The sequence below is a fragment of the Chiloscyllium plagiosum genome, chromosome 20 (genome assembly GCF_004010195.1).
Source record: "Chiloscyllium plagiosum isolate BGI_BamShark_2017 chromosome 20, ASM401019v2, whole genome shotgun sequence".
NCBI lineage: Eukaryota > Metazoa > Chordata > Chondrichthyes > Orectolobiformes > Hemiscylliidae > Chiloscyllium > Chiloscyllium plagiosum.
The window spans coordinates 45,040,848-45,063,137 of record NC_057729.1 but is presented as its reverse complement, the minus strand read 5'-3'; the positions used below and the strand labels follow the sequence as shown (position 1 = coordinate 45,063,137).

The 22,290-nt window shown below is 40.8% G+C and overlaps 1 protein-coding gene across 11 annotated transcripts in view; it reads right to left on the bottom strand.

The window, feature by feature from the left end:
* Window positions 1-22,290, bottom strand: part of LOC122560227 (eyes absent homolog 1-like) — a 261,694-nt gene that overhangs the window by 31,271 nt on the left and 208,133 nt on the right. For all 11 annotated transcript variants that reach the window (XM_043710690.1, XM_043710684.1, XM_043710688.1 and 8 more), the window contains one exon: window positions 5,062-5,151. In XM_043710690.1, the coding sequence (XP_043566625.1) occupies window positions 5,062-5,151 (90 nt within the window). The remainder of the gene's footprint in view (window positions 1-5,061; window positions 5,152-22,290) is intronic.

The window sequence follows — 22,290 nt, the reverse complement described above, 5'->3', positions numbered from 1 at the left end:
GGCAACATCCTTGTAAATCTTTTCTGAACCCTTTCAAGTTTCACAACATCTTTTCAACAGTGGCCTAGCCAATGTCCTGTACAGCCGCAACTCCTCCCTGACCTCCCAACTTCTGTATTCAATACCCTGACCAATAAAGGAAAGCATAACACAGGTGGTTGTGGAGTACACAACTGCAAGACACAGAATTTATAGCAAAGGTTAAAGTGTGATGTAAGTGAAATTATACATTGAAAAATACCTTGATTGTTTGTTAAGTCTCTCATCTGTTAGAATGACCATGATAGTTTCACTTCTTTCATATGTAAATCACAAAACATTTTTTAAAAGTTACATTCTTAGGTTAACTGTAACAATTGGTGTCAGCCCAGATAAGATGTTGAAGGTGTTAGCCTCCATGTTCTGTTGTCTATACCATAATGCTTAGACTGATTCTAATCTTAAAAAATGAGTTAACAGAGTCTTAGATGGATTCATGCAGCTTTTGAGCAAAGTACAATGTAACTCTGCAAGTACAAAATTCACCCCACAAACGTACTTATGTATGTGTGTATGTGGGTTTTGTGTGTGTGTGTTAGTCTGTCTGGGGTGGGGGTTTGTGAGTGTCTGTGAGAGAGCGTATATGTGTGTGTGTGAGTGTAAAGTGGTCTAAGTCTGTAAGAGGATGCATGTGTGACTGTGAGTGTCTGTAGGAGTGTGTGTGAATGTCTGTGTGCGTGTCTGTGTATAGGAGTGCCTGTGTGCGTGCGTGCGTGTGTAGGATAGTGCGTGCGTGTGTGAGAGTGCATGTGTGTGTGTGTGTGTCTGGGGTGGGGGGTTGTGAGTGTGAGGGAGAGTGTATATGTGTGTGTGTGAATCTATCATATTTAGCAGACCAATCTTTGCCTACTTGCTTTGTAACTCAACGCAAAGGAGGTAGTTTGTAGCTTTTATTTTAACGAATCATTTGAGAATGTATCTTTCGCAGTCCTGGCTATCCAGGTTTGGCTCAGGACTGCAATAATGTAGGAATTTTTTCTAATGCAAACTGAGAGTTTACGCTTCAATATCGGAGGAAATGTGAGTGACTGAGACACTATTTCTCATTCCTAGGTGGGGGAAAGGTTCAACCAGTTTCCTGGATCAGCTATTACTTATGGAAACTGCTCAATTTAATTCCCGTTAACTTCCTTCATTTGGCCTTCAGTAAAGCCAAGACATGGGTGGCCTGGCAGTTGTACAGTAACAAACGCAACCTCATTACTGTGACTACTTGCAATCAGCAACTGGTTCTGGGCAGCAAAACCACTTTTTTTTTACTTCAGAAGATAAAATTGTTTATCAATAATATTGGCCTGTCACTTTGGGTCTGGAAACATTTAAATAACAACTTAAGAAGCAATAGCAACAGATCTTTATTTGGGCCAGTCCACTATTTGTAGCTGGCACAAAGTGAAAATGTGCAGTCATCTGACATCGATTTGTGTGTAATTTTTATTAAAGTAGAAGTTAACATGGGATTAAATTAACTTCAGTTACATGGAAAGATCGGAAATGTTGGTACTGTTCTTTTTCAAGAATGAAAGATTGAGAGGAGATTTGCTAGCTGTGTTCAAAACCATGGTTCTTGATGGAGCAGATAGCGAGAAACTGTTCCCACTGGTGGATGAATTGAGAACCAATGAGCACCGTTTTATGGTAGTTGGCAGAAGATGCAATGGTAACGTGAGGCAAAACGTCTTCCTACAATGATTGATTCGGACCTGGAGTACATTGCCTGACAGTGACGGAGAAGGCACATTTGATTCGGGTTTGCAAAAGTGGATCGGATCGCTATCAGAAAAGGAAAACTTTGTAGGGCTGCAGGGGTAGTTAGGGCAGTGCATGAGGTGCACTGCTCCTTCAAGAGACCGACACAATCTTGGTGAGCCAGTGGTGCTGTCATCATTCTGTGATTTTACGGCTGAGGACAGAGAACCTGATGGATCAAATGGCAGCTTTTGTGCTGTAAGCTTTTGTAACTCTGCTTTTATGATGCATCCATATCTAGTGTAGATGTCAGCTAAGCCATAGGGAATGATTATGTACCAAACTATTCAGGTGCAGATAAACGCAAGAAGATTGGCACCTATTTCACCACTTGATTGCACTATTTTCTAAAGACTGTATGGGCTCAAGGCAGAGAAAAATGGTTCTCTTGTCTCCTGAATGTGTCTGAACTCGGCATGTCAAACGTACTTGATGTAAAGCGGATGGCTCTCTTGCTGAGGCACCTCTGCTCTCTCATTGCCCTACGCATGCTCTTGCTGCAGCAGACTTAACAGGTGGCTTTGAAATTAACCTGTGTCTCCTGCAAATAACCATCTACGAGTTAAACTCTAAGTGAACGGGATTGTCAGCTCTGCACTGAAAGGTTGCCTTTCAATCACACTAAATCCCTTTATGTAAGCATTGACCACGTTTACAAAAGCACATAGAAGTACTTAGCAAAGGGTGCTTGAATGCTGCTTGGGAGGCAATTAAACTCCTGCATCTGATTTTCTCTTCCTTCCCTCTGTCTTTTCTTCCATGTAATTAGGTTTGGCCGCTCTGACACATTGCCACTTCTGTTCTCAACTTAAACATATGTATTTTCCTCTTCACCGCACCAAGTCTATACAGATTTGTCATTAGCAAATGGAGTTCCTAATAATTTGAATGAAGGGACCATGTCAGACATAACTTCTCCCAATACCCACAGCAATTATTGTTCTGTGTTCTTGTGTTAATTACATTTTTTCTTCAGTGTTACTGAAGGTCTAACCCCTATATGTACTTAACAAGGGTCTGTAACCATGCTGTATGATTCTATGACTCTATAACTCCAACTGCCCAAATACTACTGATATGCAATCAGTTAACAATAAACTCCAGGCTCCCTACAATTACAGAATAAGTGGAAAGGCTGTACAATTACAAAACAGAACAACCTGTGCTAAGAAGCATATAGGATTTTTGAAAAGTGAGCATCACACACTCCATAAGGGAATGTGGCACGAGTTGCTCCAACAAAGATACTTTATTTGATAAAACAGTGTCCTCAAAGTCTGTGACATAACTTGCTATCACAACCCTCTAGGAGCTGAATATTACATGTGCTCACCAACTGGGCTTTCAGTAGACAGAGGCAGTGGTGATGAGCTTGGCTAGCTCAAAACCATCCGATACCCGCAAAGCTCATCCCCATATTACAGATGATGAGTGGGCATTGAAATTGTTCTGGTAGGAAGTGTTTAAAGCGATGGGAAAGAAAGGAGAACTATCTTTGGGTCACCCCCCCCAAAAATGGGGGTTAACTTCCTTCCTAATCACATGTACTTTAGAACCTACTCCACCTCCCACCTCTCAGAAGTGCCAACAGAACCCTCTGCCCAAAGCTTCCCAAATCACTACCCTCTAGGGTTTTTTGACTCAGTCTCCTAGTCCAGCTTGTAATACCTGCAGTGGTCACTGAGGAGTTCTGGTGCTGCTAGAGCTGCTGGACAATCAGATGTGTCAGCAGCTCCAGAGGGCGGGACTTCCTCCTGGTGAGGGGCCGAAGTCCCACTCTGTTTCAATTTATCCCATCATGCTCTTTATGGCTTCTTGTGGGACAGGCTTCTTGTTGGGCTGTCAGTTTGCTGCCAACTTTTCTTCCAGTGGGGTTGGGGTACAGATGGGTGCTATGGGCTCTCCCATTCTCTGACCCTCATATCCCTCATTTTTTCTTCACTTAGGATTACAAAATGAGCGCCCCAAATCTCTCTTAACCATTTTAACCTTAATGCCCTCTAAGCAATAGACTTTTGCTGCGCTGATCAAAGCGCAGTTGTTCCTTAAAACAGCTCAGAATCTCAAAAATATTTCTTCTTTATATCTGGTCTGAAATAGAACTTTATAAATATGTTGCCTAAAAAATTCAAGAATCTACACTTATCTGATAGGGCAAGAAGCTTGCTAAACAAACATCCATTTATGTGCAAGAATCGGGATGAGGAACATTAAGGAGCATTCTTGGGTCATTTTGTTGCGGTTGGATACTATCAGATATGCATTGTGCAGTAAAGGTGAGGATTATCATGTTACTTAGTGAGGAAATTCCTCAAAAAATTATGGACAGGAAATGAGTTTGGATTACCTGTGTCTTTTTGTATATACATGTCTGATGTTATTTGAACAGTAAAATATGTCCAAAGGAACATAAACTTCTGATCAAAGTAGACCCATCCAGTCCATTTAATTAAGTCAATGGCATTTAATTCACACAAACACACAGAAGTATAAATAACCAAACCCATCAACACAGCTGCAGAACTAAAGCAGTGATTCATTGCAAGTGAATGCAGGTCAATGGGTAAATGTGCCACCTGGTGCCCCAGATCAGATGAGTCCTTGATTTGACTGTGCCCTGCTCTGACCTCAGCTGATACAGTTGTGGAGGTTTCACAACTTGTTGCAGCATTCCAGAGAACAAGAAAGGCAGAGATCAGCCAGCATTACCAAGCCTGACAAGATCCAGTGCGAATATGCAGATATTACTCAAAAACAGCATTAGACACACAGAGTGTTGGACCTCAGCACATTGAACACCTTCCAAAGATCCTGTCCAATAATCAGACCCCAGTTTCACTCAACCAAATTGAAGTCTGGCTGGTGCAGAGAATACAAAACTTATCTGCATTACCCTGCGGCTCAGGACTAATTTCTCCTCTATACTTGTTGCCTCACCCACCCACCAACTTAAGTTGACTTCCTTTTCGTTATTCTTATTCATGTTTACTTGTGAGAGACTGACACTTAAAAAAAGGTATTGGAGCACGGTCACTGTCTATGAGGCTTTATCAAGATGACACTTTTTTCAGGAGAAATGAGAAGAAAATCAGTTTAAAAATGTGCATTATGGAGAAGCTGAATAGAAATAATCACATTTTGAAAGATCTTTTTGTAATTGACAGGTATTTCTGAAACTACCTTGCTGGGCAATTATGAATAAGCAGGTATTTCGAGATTCTGACTTGACATTTTATGATGGATTCATTTTGTTCATATAAAGCTTCTTCTTACCTCTAAATCATTGAAGAATAGATGCATATCAGCCAAATTAAAAATCATTTCCTCCATTCGCAACCCAAGTGACACTGCAGTGGGTGTATCCTGCAAAAAAAAAAGAGGTAGCCTTAAGTCAAAGCAGAACATTCTATATACCAGGTATCTAAAATAAATATCAGGACCTGAAATGTTTACTTGGCTACTCTTTTCACAGATGTATCCCGTCCTGCTAGGTACTTACAGGTAAATTAAAGGCCTTTAATATTCAATAACATTACCATTACTGAATCCCCACAATCAACATCCTGGGGGTTACCATTGACCAGAAATTCAACTGGACTCACCATATAAATACAGTGGCTATAAGAGCCCGTGAAAGACTAGGAATACTGCAGAGAGTAACTCACCTCCTGACTCCTCAAAGCCTGTTCACCATCTATAAGGCACAAGTCAGGATTGCGATGGAATAATCTCCACTTCCTGGATGGGTGCATCTCCAACAACACCCAAGAGGCTTGACAGCATGCAGGACACAGCAGCCCGCTTGAAGGGCACTGCATCCACAAGCATCCACTCCTTCCACAACCGATGCTCAGTAGAAACAACATTTACTATCTACAGGATGCACTACAGAAATTTGTCAAAGATTCTCATACGGCACCTTACAAATCCATGACCACTTCCATCTAGAAGGCCAAGGGCAACAGGTACATGGAAACACCACAAGCTATTCTCCTCCAAGCCACTCACCATCTAAACTTGGAAATATATCACTATTCTTTCTCTGTCACTGAGTCAAAATCCTGGAATTCCCAACTCTCAGGGCATTGTGGGTCAACCTACAGCACATGGACTACAACGGTTCAAGAAGGCAGCTCACCACCATCTTCCGAAGGGCAACTAGAGATGGGAAATAAATGCTGACCAGCCAGCAACGCCCGCATCCTGTGAATGAATAATAAATAAAAATAGGGAACCTGTAAATGAAGGAAGACAAAGGAATGTTGTAGGGGATGGGGTGGGATTGTAGTTACCACCATCGTGGCCTCCACAGGAGGATTTTGTTGCATACCAGTGGACATTACAAAATTACATTGACAAAGCTCAAGGGGAAAGGAAAGGAGTCACAGTTTGATGTGATGGGTCTCAATGTGTGGGCATTGAGTGGAGATGGGCTGGCCAGGGGCAGCGCATTAGAATGGGATATGGAGGTTCTAGGGGGTGGGTACCTAATGACCAGACTGAGTACGGTATTGATAATGTCCAATGTGATCTACATTTCTCTTTACAACTTGCCAACTGTTACAAGTGATCTGTAGCTGAAAATGCCTGGGACAACATCCAGGGTGAATAGAGTTAATGTCAGTTTGATGGGCAGAAGCATGGCCTCCACTTCTCAGTGACGAGAGGTTCTTCAAGGGGCAATTGTATCAATTATACACCCGCAGAATGCAGGTTCACATCATTTGTAATCATATCATTGTACATTTGAAATACATACAGTGTACCACATATGTGGGGTGCAAGCACCAGTTAGAAGCAATGTTGACCATGTAACTGTTACAAATATTGCAGTATATCAGTATTGCAAAAATAATAACAGCTGACATTAAAAAAAGGCAATTGTTGTCCACATCAAACATAGTTGATGCAAGACTTTCAAGAGAAGTGAATACCTCTCCACCTGAACTGTGAACAAAACACAAGACTCTCTTATATGTAATGATGTCTTTTGTGGATATGTGGGGCTGGGAGAGGAGGGTTCCATATACTAACACTCTACTGCTCTATGTTGGAAAAACTCTTCAAAATACTTGCCTCTCCATTGGCATGACAATTTAATGCATGGCCATCCTTGTCAGAATGCTCTATGTCCATTTACAGTACACAGAATGTTCTGTGGTTATTTGTAGGAGATGTGAGCACTGGCTCTTTTCATAGCTAAGAACCTGTTCTGTTCCTTACGGTCCCGATACAGGTTCACTGCAGCCATCACTGAAGGATCCAGCTGCAGGAGATGTGATCGTCGCAATGGCTGCCTTGTGAAGAAGGTGGCGAGAGAGAGAGAGGAAATGCAAATCCACAGCAAGCACCAGAGCAGCAGGAGCCTGGCATGGAAGTACAAGAAGAGGTCACAGTTGTAAGGGCTCCTCAGAATGTGGGAGAGGCACAACTGCCAGTAAATCTTTCATTCTTGAAGACAATTCCTTTGGTTGAGCAGGATTCAGTGTTAGCAATGTTCTGGGACACCATGACTGAACTGTTCAAGCTGCTGGATGATACCCGTGACCAGGAGTGAGTGACCATCTTCTCCTGGTAACCAGGAAGGTCACAGCTTCATTGAACATCTTTGTGACTGGTTCCTTCCATGGAGCCAAGGGGAACCTCTGTGAGATCTCTCAATCGTTCACCCACAAAGGCAGTAAGACAACTACTGATGGGTCTCACAGGTTCATTTTGTTCCCTGTGATGAGGTCAGTGCTACAGCCTGGGCTGTAGGACTCACCAACATAGCTGGCTTCGCCCAGGTGCAGGGTGCCATCAATTACAATTATAATATGCTGACAGGGCTGTATCACAACCCAGCAGATTTCACTAATGGGAAGGCATTCTACTCCAGCAATGTGCAAGTGATTGTGATCACTGATTCCACTTCTTAGAGATTTGCATCTGGTACCCCGGAGGTTACCATGACTCATGCATCCTGGACAATTCCCATGCTCCTGCTGCATTTGAGGATCCAGATGCCTCATCAGGCTGGTTGCTATGGGACAAGGGCTACCCACTGTGACCATGACTGATGATACTGTTGCACTACACCCTAACTGAGGTGGAGCACAGATTCATTGCAGCCCACCCTATGATCAGGGCTTTGGTGAAGTAGATGATAGGGCTCCTGATGATTAGGGTTCACTGCCTGGACATGTTTGGTGGTGTCTTGCAGTATAAACCTGACAGGTGCTGTATTATCTTGGCAAGCCGTGCTCTGCACAACTATAGCAAGCAACATGCAAATGCAATGGATGCTGAGGAACTGGAAGAGCAGGAGCAGTTTTCTGAGGAGGAGAATGAAAACATTTGCAAGAGGAACACGGCACTGTGCGATCGGGTGCCACAAGCCAGCTAGGACTTCATTGATACCCAATTCCAGTAGATGAGAGCTTTGTGCAGTGATCACTCATTGACTGTAAAATGACTGCTGCAAGATGCAGGCAATTTGTTTGTATTCTCGGAAAGAAATGCAGTTTTTTTTCACTTTCTGTTCGCTTTTGATGTTTGCAAATAAAAGATAATCTTCTGCACTGTTTGAAGCCTCATCCCTGTGTAATGGTTGCTCCACTGAACATCAAGATACTAACATAGACAGAGTAGTGGCAATGATGTAGGGAAGGGGGTAAGATGCAAAGCAGCTAAGGACAAGTGTCTGGCCCGACAGTTAAACAGAGTTCTGACTTGAAGTCCCTGGAGTTGCATTTCTCCACTGACGTACAGAGGTCATTAATGAAATCATCCAGGGATGTTTGTGGATTCTGAACACTTCATTCTTGATCATTCAATAATTTTATAACTTCTGAGGTTGAAGTAATTGTCAAGTATTTTCAGTCAGTCTTCAAAAGTATCTGTTGCTTTTCTTACTCCTTGATAATTTCTAATGGCATAAAGTATACTTCCAATTTTTATATAACTGTAACTATATGTTCAGCTACTGAATTGGTATCTAATTTTGAGGATGTTCTGTATCTCTCAAACTGTTTTCTCCAAATGTTGAATTCTGTATTCTATTTGGCCCATCTTGAAATCAATTTTTCTGCAAGATTATTTGATGACATATCTTCCTAATGTGCTTATATGTTTTGCTTGTGTATTAGACCTCTATTTCATTATACTAGCAGTTTTGCAATTCTTCACTGCTACATTGGAGAGTTTCCAATCTTTCTGCAGCTGAAATGGAGGATTCCCACTTTTACTGTGGTTTCACTGTACGAATCCCACAGTTTGTGGCTTTCACCAATGTTTTACACTTTTATCACATTTTTACTGAATCATTCCCACTTATAGTTTAACTATTGTTCTCTGTCTTTATTGAAGCTCTTATGAAGAATCCCTCACCTTTTTATATCCTGAATAAAGACTTTCAAACTTACTAGCTCTGTTAGACCTGGTCTGCAAACCTTTCAAACAACCTATGTTATTGTTTTAATTACTGGCTTCTTGACGTCCTTATGATTGCTACCTTGAATTGGCATTGTTGTTTTCTTTCTTTAGTTCAATTTCTGTAGCTACATGTCTTGGTTCCACATACTGAGCGTTAAGTACATTTTTAAGCTCCCTCTTTTCCAGTATGGATTATAAAGTTTCCCCTAGTCCACCAGGGATTTTAAGCTTTATTTATGGAAATTCTGATGCATGTTTGCTCATTATTCAACTCGAATTCAAACTGCCCCCATAGATTTCCATTGTGTGATGCAGCTTTTGTGCTTTGGAATTATTATTCACCTTTCTCCTGTAGTTGCAAACTCTCCTGTTGAAAGGCACTTCTTAGCAAGTCTAAACCATTTTTGCCATTCACTACAGTATTCTTCCTTGTTAAGGATTACTGCAGGGACTTTTCCTATAGTTGTTGTAGACCTATAGAAACATAGAAACTAGTAGCAGGAATCGACTATTCAGCCCTTCAATCCAGTGTTGCTATTCAATACGATCGTGGTAAATCCTCAATCTCAATGCCCTATTCCCACTTTCTCCCCATAACCATTTAATATGTATAAATGTAAAATTCTTAAATCTTCAGCTCTTCTCTGCAGCTGACTTTGAGCTGGATCTTAAGATATCACTCTGCTGCTCACCATGTAGAATGAGCAGTGAAATCAAATCCTGCCATGTAGTAAGGATGTGCTGGCTCATTCTGAACTGCTGCTCACTATAAAGGTTGTTGCTACCATCTTACCTTTAAGTGTGGAAAACTGCAGATCTGATCTGTCTACACTGCAGGAAATAGAGCATGAAACATTTCTATACAGTATTGTTTACAAAACGTAATGGTTACACAATATTATACACAGGTCATTCTGCCATAACACACAATTCGTTAACACAAATTCACTATAACGCGATTGACGAATTGGCAACATTGTTTCTAAAGTGCAAGCTTTTACAACGTGTTGGCTGTAACTCAATTACTTCACAAACTCTTTAAGCGCTCTTTCTAAGGTGCAATTTTTCTATAATGTGCATTTGCACAAGAACGTGACCATCGTGTTATAGAAGAACTACCTGTATATCAAGAATACTTTTTTGAAATATATATTTTATAACTTAGCCCATCCACTGGAATTTAGCATGGTATACTTCTTATTTATGATAGTCTCAATCACAATTCATCATCACAAATGGTCACCAGCAAAGAATTGGTCGTGATCGTGAACCAATCATGCATACGTTGTTGCTTCAGACAGCTGAATCAGAAATGTACTGGCAACTATGGACAGATTTTTACTCTTGCCACCAAAGGACATGAAGCCAAGAAGTTTTTAAAATTCTCCAAGTGGTCTTCCTGTAGACCTCCTACTCGTTCTAACCTGTTCGCTATTTTACAATGACAGATGAGGCCTTAGATGGCCAACACACCCTCACCTCAAACAAGGATGTTGAGTGATCTATCATTGGCCATTTAAGGGATATTTCCTGCCAACTTCAATTTTGAGCCTGGATGGTTCAAGGGTGAAGGGAGACCTGGCAGGACATCGTATACATGTTAAGAGGCCTGCCTACCAAGGGTTCTTCTCCCAGATCATGTTTGCATTCCGATCAAAGTCTGCCTCCTGCACGTGCTCCCTTGGCTGCTCTGGCTTTTTTTCTCTCATGCGCAAGGACCTCAGACGCTCCATACACCATACTGGACTCTTCTCTTTCTAATGGGCGGCACGGTGGCACAGTGGTTAGCACTGCTGCCTCGCAGCGCCAGAGACCCGGGTTCAATTCCCGCCTCAGGCGACTGACTGTGTGGAGTTTGCACGTTCTCCCCGTGTCTGCGTGGGTTTCCTCCGGGTGCTCCGGTTTCCTCCCACAGTCCAAAGATGTGCAGGTCAGGTGAATTGGCCATGCTAAATTGCCCGTAGTGTTAGGTAAGGGGTAAATGCAGGGGTATGGGTGGATTACGCTTCGGCGGGTCGGTGTGGACTTGTTGGGCCGAAGGGCCTGTTTCCACACTGTAAAGTAATCTAATCTAATCTAATCTAATCTTTCCCACTATGGGCATCTGCTCACTTTCCTAGTCCTGGGCTGCAGGATTTAAAATCTGGGGACCGTTTGTTTTCCCAGTCCTGCTTATTGCATAAGGGCATTAGGATCATGGAATAACTTTTTAATGATGTCATGGAGCTGCTCCTCACTGGGTATAAATAGTACAGTGTGGGCAGAATTCGCTAGTAAGAACTATGCTAGGAAGAAAGAGGTACATGCACAGAAACTACATGTACAGTAGACTTTAGGTAATAGAATCTATGAAATAATTTTTCAATAATATAATAGATTAGAGCATTGTATATCTACGATTACCACATATTATGATATTACATACTAATATGTAATAAACAATGTTACAAAGGAGCCTAAGCCTGAAAAGAACTCTTGATCATGCCTTCTTCTCAAACAGTCTGTCTTCAACCTAAATTTATTGATGTAAACATGGAATCACAAGACCACTGGAGATACTGGGACTACAATAAGATTGTCTGGCAGTTCTCTGAACTGGAACCCCAGACTGAATGAGGATAAATTCTGATGGGAATATCTTTCTTCCAATAAAGCCCTGCCATCCAAAAATTCCAACCTCAAAAGTTTTAAACCTAGCATTCTTGTCTTGTACCTTTGTGGTTTTTATGTTTGAAATGTTTTACCATTCATTATTTGCAGCTAGCCCCTTATTAGTTGCAATGTTTTTAAAATACTCGAGTTCTGTAATGTGACACCTTTATAGGGGGTAGAAGATTCTACTTTTCCAGTGATCTTTATCGCAATCTTTCATATGTGGAATTGAGGGACTTTACTCTCGTTTCAAATTCTGGGAAACTACACATTTGCAGAGCTGGATCTGCTCTGCTCCAGTTTCTACAAGTAGGTGTTGCCAAATGGTTCGCTTTCTTAAAACAAATCTTGAACAAGAGTGTTCCCCCAGCTTCACATTATCCTGAGCACCTCATCCCCGTTCACTGCAAGTAGCTCCGAATTCAGCTTTCCAAACTGGGCAAGCTATCCAAGGAGAGATGACCAAAGAACATTTATTTTTCACGTAAAGTGGATTTAAAACAGATAGTTTCATTTTTAAGCATTGCTGGAGCAGTGTAGTGCTTGTCATTGGTGTGTCAGTAGGCTGCTATAAGCTTTAGGAAATGAGTTTATTTGTCAAGTTTGTCACTCTTCCTGTTGGGTGAGCATGGCAGCATTTTTCGGAGGGGAAGAGAAATGAGTTAGAATATTCCCACCTTTCGTGACAATTATCACTCAGAGAACTTCACCAAGAAATTTAGTGTCAGTTTGATCTTAGCTCTCAAAAAACGTAGCAATGAGTTAAAAAGATGTCATTTCAACATGGTTTATACCGGAGTTTGGATTTTCCTGTGGGCTTCATGCCTCAGAGGTTGGTATCAGATTCTCTAGACACAGTATAGAATTGACCCTTGTGAGACCCTTATTATAACATTACGGAAAACCCTTTTAGTAGATACTAGGTGATAGAAAACATATTTAGGCGGTAAATTAACTTTACAATTCAAAGAGTTCATATAGTATGGAGCTATATTGCTTGGGGACAGGGAAAGCAGATCACGTTTACCCTGACTTAAGGCAGCCGAAGCTTGACTCAGAATTACAAGAATAATAATAAGGTGAAATATGTTCCTGTTTAAAATTTTTAAAACTATGCTTTAACTTAAGCAGTTAAACTAAAACCTTATACTGTGCAGATTAAAGACCCTGGCTTTGTCACAAAAAAAAATTAATAGTTGTCAGAATAATCTGGTTATATTTAGTGTTCATGACCTGAATCTCAGTAACATGGTCAACAAGTCTACAAGTGTTTCTTTTCTTCTCGTGACATCTCTCAGACACAGATGAGTCCTAACAAGTTCTCAGCCTGAGTGGGTGACTGAGGTCGCACCATAATTTTCTATGATTTCTAAGTCTCTCAGACCCAACAATGCCTGAAGGGATCTTACAAATGCAACTTAGTTACTTAATTAAAACAGCCATAATTTCAAAATCTTCTCTTAAATCTCCTTTTAACCTTCTTTGCTTTAACGAGAATAATCAACTTCTCCAGTATCTCCACCTACCTGATTCTTTTAACTCCAGTATTTTTCTGATAACTCTACTCTGCACTCTCTCTGCAAAACAATGCCATCCTTTCCTAAAGTGCTCTGCCTAGAACTGGGTACAAAGCTCCAGCAATATTTAATCAAAGCTCCACATCACTTTGTTGTTTTAGAGAATATTGTGCTTTTTCAAAATTGCCAAAGAACTATGCATTTTTTTTTAAAAAAGTATTTATAATCATATAGAGATTTTTAAATTGTATAATTGAGATTATGTTGCTTTATCTCATTCTTCCTTCTGAAGTGTATTACTTGCTAATTATTACAAATAGTCAACATTTCACAAAAATACTAGTAACCAAGTATGTGTGCGTTAGGAGATGCAAATTGATTTCCTTTATTTCAATGGGAATTGAGTATGAAAATAGAGAGGTTTTGCTAAAACTCAAGAAGTTACAAATCAGACCACAGCTGGAATACCGTGAAGAGAAGATATACTGGCATTGCAAACAGTGCAGTGTAGATACACTAGGCTGATACTCAGTATGGAATAACTGTCTTGTGAGGAAAGATTGAGTAGGTTAGGTCTATACTCATTGAAATTTAGAAGAATGAGCAGCAATTTTATTGAAACATACAAGATTCTTGGTGGAATTGCCCCAGGGTAGAGACAGAAAAGTTGTTTCCCTTTGTGGAAGAGAGGGCATAATCTCAGAATATGGGGTCTCACACTTAAGAATGGGGAGGAATTTATTCTCTCAGAGGGTAATGAATCTATGGAATTCTTTACAACTGGTGCCTGTTGAAGTGGGTCCCTAAGTAAATTCAAGGCTGAGAGAGATAGATATTTTTAGTGAGTCAAAGAATCAAGGTTTATGGGGGAAAAGCAGTGAAGTGGAATTGAGGAGTATCAGATCAGCCATGATTCTAATTGTTGGGCTGAATGGCTTACTTCTGCTCCTAAGTCTTATTGTCACCGTGTGATCGTACAAGCAGGATGGTAGGAGGCAATGAAGGTGAACTTTGCTAACCTCTTGTCTATAGAGGCTTAGGATCCTGTTATTATTTAACAATTCTCTGCTGTTTAATCTCTGACCAAAAGCATTTTATTATTCATTCATAAAATGTGGGCATCCCTGACCCAGCTGGCATTTATTGCCCATCCCTTATTGCCCAGTGGGCAGTTGAGAGTCAACCACATTGCTTTAGTTTGGAATCAGATGTAGGACAGACTAGGCAAATACAGCGAATCCTCTTGCAAGGATGCCTACCTTGAAGAAGTTCTCCTCTTCTCTCTACAAGAATCTCAGCGAGTCTCTCTCTCTCTCTCACTGCAACCTCCAGGTCATTTCCTCTGCCCTGAAACTCTTCAACCATGTCCTGACTCTCGGCTACCTTCTCCCCAGCCCCACCCTCCTCCAATTTATCTCTCCACTCCAGAGGCTCCCTGCCTTCATTCCTGATGAAGGGCTTTTGCCCGAAACGTCAATTTTCCTGCTCCTTGGATGCTGCCTGACTTGCTGTGCTTTTCCAACACCACACTAATCTAGACTCACTTTTGCCAAGTACAGCAGTTTCCTTTCCTACAGTGACATCAATGAGTAGATGGGTTTTTTCCAATAATTGGCAATCTTAACTTCTTATTAGGATTTGGTTATAGAACAAAATCTCTGCCAAACTGCTTCAAAATAGATCAGTATTATTCCTTTTTAATAACTGTGCATTATTGACAATAGAGCAATTCAATGATTATAATGTCCCTAATAACCATAATAAAATTAATGTGATGTCATAGAGTCATAGAGATGTACAGCATGGAAACAGACCTTTCGGTCCAACTCATCTATGCTGACCAGATATCCCAACCCAATCGAGTCCGTATGAAGAAAACAGGATTTTGTAGTTCAAAACTAAGTAAAATCATTATGTACATTTTCAGGCTTTTAGCAATCCCCAACATTGAGTTTAATTTGAGTTCACAGTGTAACAGCAGGTTCAGAGACCGAAATTACAGGCCTTACTCTGTTCCTGCCTTGGGATGTAGCCTGACCACAGCAGCTCCCCTACAGCACCGGGCCCCAGTCATTAGGCCCTAATGTGCCCACTACTGTAACCTAGGCCCTGGGTAACCTTAAACTTAATGATTGATAAACGAAAATGGAATGACTTATTAAGTCCTAAAACATTGAAAATAATCCTCGTACTTTGTAAACCAGGATGGCTCCTTGTAATGATTAAGCAAAGGGAAAGCCTGCAGCAATTAAAAGCTGAGAATTGTTGGTATTGTTTTCTTCTGAAGAAATTCTTCACAGAATTGAAATATGCAGTTTGTTGTAAAGCCAAGCAACTGTTGAATTCCAGAGATAGATGTGTTTCAGCGATGGTAGAAACCACGAGTGGATTGTTTGGCCCTGAACATACTCCAACAGTTAACTCAGAAAGGCAGCTCTTTAGTCTCAAAATGTACAAGCTGCATTGCTACAGTATTCAAAAGGGAGCTAGTTAATTCTTGACCATCTGTTTTGCATCAAAACATTGGCACTGGTGGTGAATTTTCATCATTCTATTGATAGTCAAGACCCATGTGCTTTGATATTCAGTCAGATTTGTAAATGGGCATCAGCTTGCCCACCTGAAGCCTTAGATGTATGTTCCCGAGGCACAGTTTGAGCATAGCTTAGTGGCAGCAGTTTTTTTTCTTTGGAAGCAGAAAGTGCAGTGCTCCTTCTTATGATGCAGCATATTGAGCATCTCATGTTCTTCCAGTGTGTGGTTCTTTCGAGGTTTATGAAGTCCAGTGCATGTGAGGGTAGCCACATTATGGCTGAAAATGTGTTGCTGGAAAAGCGCAGCAGGTCAGGCAGCATCCAAGGAACAGGAGAATCGACGTTTCGGGCATAAGCCCTTCTTCAGCCACATTATGGTCTAACAAGGAGAGTCTTGAACAGTAAGCCAGATATGGTCAATTGTATCTCTACAACTATTTGCACATTCTAAGAACAGGTTCTACATTACTAAATTGTTTGCTGGAAGGACTTTTCTCCCATGAGATCTTGCTTTATGCCCCCATCAAGTCCCTGTGACATCTTCACAGTAAGTGGTGCATATTGCAAGCAATCATGTATTAACCCTTTCAGAGAACACTGCGGGCCTTATGATGGGTTGGATTTTCCCATTTGCCTTCTAGACCTATCTGCAAGCTGCGCATTGTCAATTCCTGCCTCAATCTGTTATGGGTCATCCAGAAAACTACATCAGGATGCCTGTATCGCACTTGCAGCTTCTTCAACTATTCGAATGAGATCAAATGCCAAATTTGCCATGGATCTCAGTTAGACATGGGTCAAAGGCCCCGACTTGCCAGTATTATTTTTGCAACTTGAAGTTCTAACACTGCCCATTCTGCCCTCTCCATCCCACCCCTGGGAAAAGGGTTTGGTGCAGTATGAAGCCAGCTAACCGACATATTAGCGGATGGTGTGATATCATGTGCCTGCCCTCTTCAGACATTAAGAAATTTCATCCCAATTGTCAAAGACTCATAGAGATATACAGCACAGAAACAGACCCTTCGGTCCACTCGTCCATGCCGACTAGATATCTTGTATTAATCTAGTCTCATTTTCCAGCATTTGGCCCATAACCCTCTAAACCCTTCCAATTCATATACCAATCCAAATGCCTTTTAAATGTTGTAATTGTACCAGCCTCCACCACTTCCACTGACAGCTCATTCCATACACGCACCACCCTCTGTATGAAAAAGTTGCCCCTTAGGTCCCTTTTAAATCTTTCCCCTCTCACCCTAAACCTATGTCCTCTAGTTCAGGACTCCCGCACCCCAGGAAAAAGACCTTCTCTATTTACCCTATCAATGCCCTTATGATTTTATAAACCTGTAGAAGGTCACCCCAATAGTTAACAAATATAAAGCAATTTGTTAGTGGTGAGTTGAAAGCAGGGTTGGCAAGATCAAAGCAAATACTGTCTTTTACATCAACTAAGAAGTCTATTCACTCAGAAGACAAATGTCAATTAAACAGTGAACTACAGCAAACAGTCTACAGAATCTATTTAAAATTAGCCTATCCCTTGACCCCGTCACTCTCTTTAAATTACCCGACTGCCTTTCAACATTAAATTCTGGGTGAGCAGAAACGTCTTCCATTTGTGACTTGAAGCAGTTGTCTAATATTGCATCTGGCTAAACTTTTTCAAGTTTTTGGTGAAACTTGGGATTTCAAAAGGAGGGAGGCAGAAAAAGATCAGGATTTTAAAGACAGAAATAATTTTGATGACTGGTTGTTAGATGCTGAATTAAGCCTTTTAAATGTAGCCTTCGAAGATGGTAGCTGGAGACCAAACTGGAATTTGATCATTGTAGCAACTCAGTGCAGTGAGAGAGTAGCTGCCTCTCTATGGCATTCACGAAAGGAAGTGATCCAAAGGGAGAGCTCCAAAAAATTAGATCTGAAAGTCAATGCAAGGAGGCATTTATCAAATAGGCAACAATGGGCTTTTAAGGTTTTTTCCCAATAAAAAGGGGCAATAGTTTAAACCAATATCGAGGAAATACAAGTAATGCATTACATATAACAATAATACTTAAACCCCATAATAGAACATAGAATAGTACAGCACAGAGATAGGTCCTTTAACTCACCATGTTGAATTGAACTGAATTTATTGTCAAGTGTACTGAGGCATGGTGAACAGCTTTGTCTTGTGAGTAATACAGGCAAATCACAGAGTTAAATAGCATAGATAAGTAAATAATAGGTAAACAGCGGCAAAACAAAAACACAGGCAAATGTTAAGACTTTGTGATTCCATTCAATATTGTAACAACAGTAGGGTAGAAACTGTTTCAAAACCTCTTGGTACGTTTGTTCAGGCTTCTGTATCTTCTCCCCGATGATAGTGGTTGTAGAAAAACATTACCGGGGGGGGATGGATCTTTGAGAATGCTGGCGGCCTTTCCTTGACAGCGGGCCTGGTAGATGAATTGTGATTATCCGGGCTGAGTTCACAATTCTCTGTAACCATCTCCGATCTTGAATGGTACAGTTGCCATACCAGGTAGTGATACATCCAGGCAGAATGTTTTTGCTGGCGCACCTGTAAAAGTTGGCAAGGATATTCGCCGTCATGCCAAATTTCCTCAGCTGCCTGAGGAAGAAGTGACGTTGGGTCTTTGTAACCAGTGCATCCACACGAAGAGTCCAAGAAAGCTTGTTGTGGATGACCACTCCCAGGAGCTTGACACTCTCCACTCGTTCCACCTCTGTGATGTTAATATTTAGGGGGGCATGAGTAACAATAATGAGTTCCTTGGTTTTGCCGGCATTGAGAGCTAGGTTGTTCTCAGTGCACCATTTTTCCAGGTCTTCCACCTCCCGTCTGTGCTGACTGTGATGGCATTCTAAACTAATCTCTTCCACCTTCACATGGTCTGTATCCCTCTACACCCTGCCTGTTCATGACTGTCTAAATGCCTCTTAAATGTTATTATCATATCTGCTTCTACCACCTCCTGGCAGTACATTTCATGCACCTAGCAACCACTGCATGAAAAACCTGCCTCACACATGTCCTTTAAACTTTCCTCCCCACTTCAAACTTATGCCCCCCGCCCCATATTTGACACTTCTACTATGGGAAAAAGACTCCTGACTACCACCCTATCCATGTCTCTCATAACTTTACTTCTATCAAGTTGCCCCTCAGCCTCCAACACTCCAGCAGAAACAATCTGAGTTTGTCCAGCCTCTCTTGGTAGCTAATAAACTCCAATCAAGGCAACATCCTGGCAAATGCTCTCCAAAACCTCCACATCCTTCATATGGTGTGGTGGCCAGAACTGCACATAATACTCCAAACATGGCCTCACTGAAGTATTAGATGAGAGTGTCAATAACCAGAGGGTGTAGATTTTAAGGAAAGAGGTTATAAGGCTTAGAGGAGAGTCAAAGAGAAATCTTTTCATCTGGGGGAATCTGAAACTCACTGCCCAAAAGAGTGGGTGAATCAGAAACTCTCGTAACATTTATTGTGCGGAGGCATTGGCCTAGTAGTAACATCACTGGCCTGTTAATCCAGACACCTTGGTAATGTTCTGAGGACCCAGGTTTGAATCCCACCATGGCAGATGGTGGAATTTGAATTCAATAAAAATCTGGAATTAAGAGACTGATGATGTTCATGAATCCATTGGCGTCTGTCAGGAAAAACTCATCTGATTCACTAGTGTCCTTTAGGGAAGGAAACTGCCATCCTTACCTGTTCTGGACTACATGTGACTCCAGACCCACAGCAATGTGGTTGACTCTTTAACTGTCCTCTGGGATGGGCAATAAATGCTGGCATAGGTAGCGATGCCCTCATCCCGTGCATGAATTAAAAAACAATTTGAGCAATATGCACAATATTCATTTGCATTACCTTAGCCTCAGAACTATGGGCCAAGAGTGGAAAATGAAATCAGTTTGGTCAGATCTTTGTTGACCGTCATGAACATGATGGGCTGAATGGCCTCCTTCTGTATTGTAAATGTCTATGAGTCTATGAAATAAACAGTAGCAAAAAGCAAGACTTGGTTCCTGAAGGGTGAAACCATCAATAATGGGAAACCTGCATAATTATCTGTTTAGAAAGTTAAAATAATCATGGTCACGCCAGAAAAGAATACCTGGAAAATGAATAAGAAGAACAACAGGGATAATCCAGGAAATTATAGACTGGTGAGCTTTACATCAGTGGGAGGGAAATTATTGGAGAAGATTCTTAGGGGCATGATTTACTCACATTTGGAGAATGGGCTTATTAGGGATAGTCTTTATGTAGGAGAGATCTTGTCTCACAGGCTTAATTGAGTTTTTTGAGGAAGTGACAAAAATGTTTGATGAGAGTAAGGCAATGGCTGTTGTCTACATGGACTTTACCAAAGCATTTGACAAAGTTCTTTTTGGTAGGCTGTTCCAGAAGATCAAAACACATGGATCAATGGTGAGTTGGTAAGTTGGATACAAATGTAGTTCAGCCATAGAAGACAGAGGGTGATTATGGAGAAATGTTTTTCTGACTGGAGGTCTGTGACCAGTGGTGTTCCACAATGATCAGTGGTGGGACATCTGTTTTAATACATAATGATTTGAAAATATAGGCAGTCTGATTAGAAAATTTCCAATGCCATGAAAATTGCTGGAGTTGTGGATAGTGAGGAAGTATGTCAAACGATGCAGCAGGATATAGATCTACTGGAAAGTTAGATGGTGAAATGGCAGATGGTGTTTAAATCTGGATAAGTGTGAGGTGATGTATTGGGAGGTCAAATGCAAGATGCAAGTATACTGTAAATGGTAGGATGCTTTGGAGTATTAATATGCAGAAGGACCTTAGAGTTCAAGTCCATAGCTCCATGAAAGTAGCATCACAAGTGGATAAAACGATAAAGAAAGCATACAGCATGCTTACCTTCATCAGTCATGGTATTGAGTATTAAAGTTGGCAAGTCATGTCACAACTATATAAGACTTTGGTTAGGCCACATTAGAGTACTGTAGACATTTCTGGTCATCACACTATAGGAAGGATGTGGAGGGTGCAGAAGAGTTTTACCAGGACGTTGAATGGATTGAAGTATAATAGATATAATGAGAGTTCAGACAAAGTTTGATTGTTTTCACTAGGGTCTCAGAGGCTGAGGGATAAAAGTATATAAAATTATGAGGGCCATGGATAAGGTGGATAATTGGAATCTCTTTCCCAGGTAGAAGTGTCAAATACTAGGGGGCATAGGTTCAAAGTGAGAGGGAGAATGTTTCAAGGAGATGTGTGAGACACATTTTTTATACAGAGGGTGGTAGATGTCTAGAATGTGCAGCTTGAGAAATGCTGACAAATTTCCTGAACCCAATAGCCTGTATTTTTGGGTCTTAAATGAGCCAGTCACAGAGATGGTGGATGTTTTGGTTCTAATCTTCCAAAAGTTCCTAGATTCTGGAATGATCCCCGTGGTTTGGAAAACTGCAAATATACCATCACTATCCAAGAAAGGAGGCAGGAGAAAGCAAAACATTATGCTGATTAGTCTAACATCTGTTGAACATCAGAATGTACAATAATCTATTATTAAGAAACTAGTAGCAGAGTATATAGAAAATCACAATACAATCTATCTGAATCATGAGCATATAGTTAAAATTGTAAATGTGTGACAAGTTTACTTGAGTTTTTTGAGTATATAACAAGCAGCATTAATAGAAGGAAGCCACATATGCAGTGTATTTGAATTTCCAAAAGGCATTTGATAAGATACCACAGAAAGGTGACTATACAAGATAAGAGCACCTGGTGTCAAGTTATATATAGATATATTGTATTATCATAGATAGAGGATTAAACTAACTAAGCAAAAACAGAGAGTTGGGCTAAATTGCTCATTTACAGATTGGCAAGGTACAAATAATAGTACAGGGATCAGTACTGGGGCCTCAACTATTTACAATCTATGTCATAGGGTTGAACAAAAGGGCCAATTATATTGTAGCTGATGATACAAAGAGAGGTAGAAAAATACGGCAAGAGAAGAGTTTGCAAAACCTAAATGAGTGAGTAAAAATTTAGCAGAAGGAGAAGAATTTGAGAAAATGTGATACTGTCCACTCTGGCATGAAGAATAGAAAACATAATATTATTTAAATGTAAAGAAGTATAGAATGGTACATTAGAGAGAGGTCTGGATGTCCTTTAACATAAATCACAAAATGTTACTGTGTAGGTAATCGGGATGGCTAATGGAACACTGGCCTCTATGGTAAGGGATAAAGTATAAATTCAGGGAAATTTTGCTACAATTGCACAGGGCATTGGTGAGACTGCGCCAATATTCTTGTCTCCGCACTTAAGGAGGAGCACACTTGAATTTTTAGAT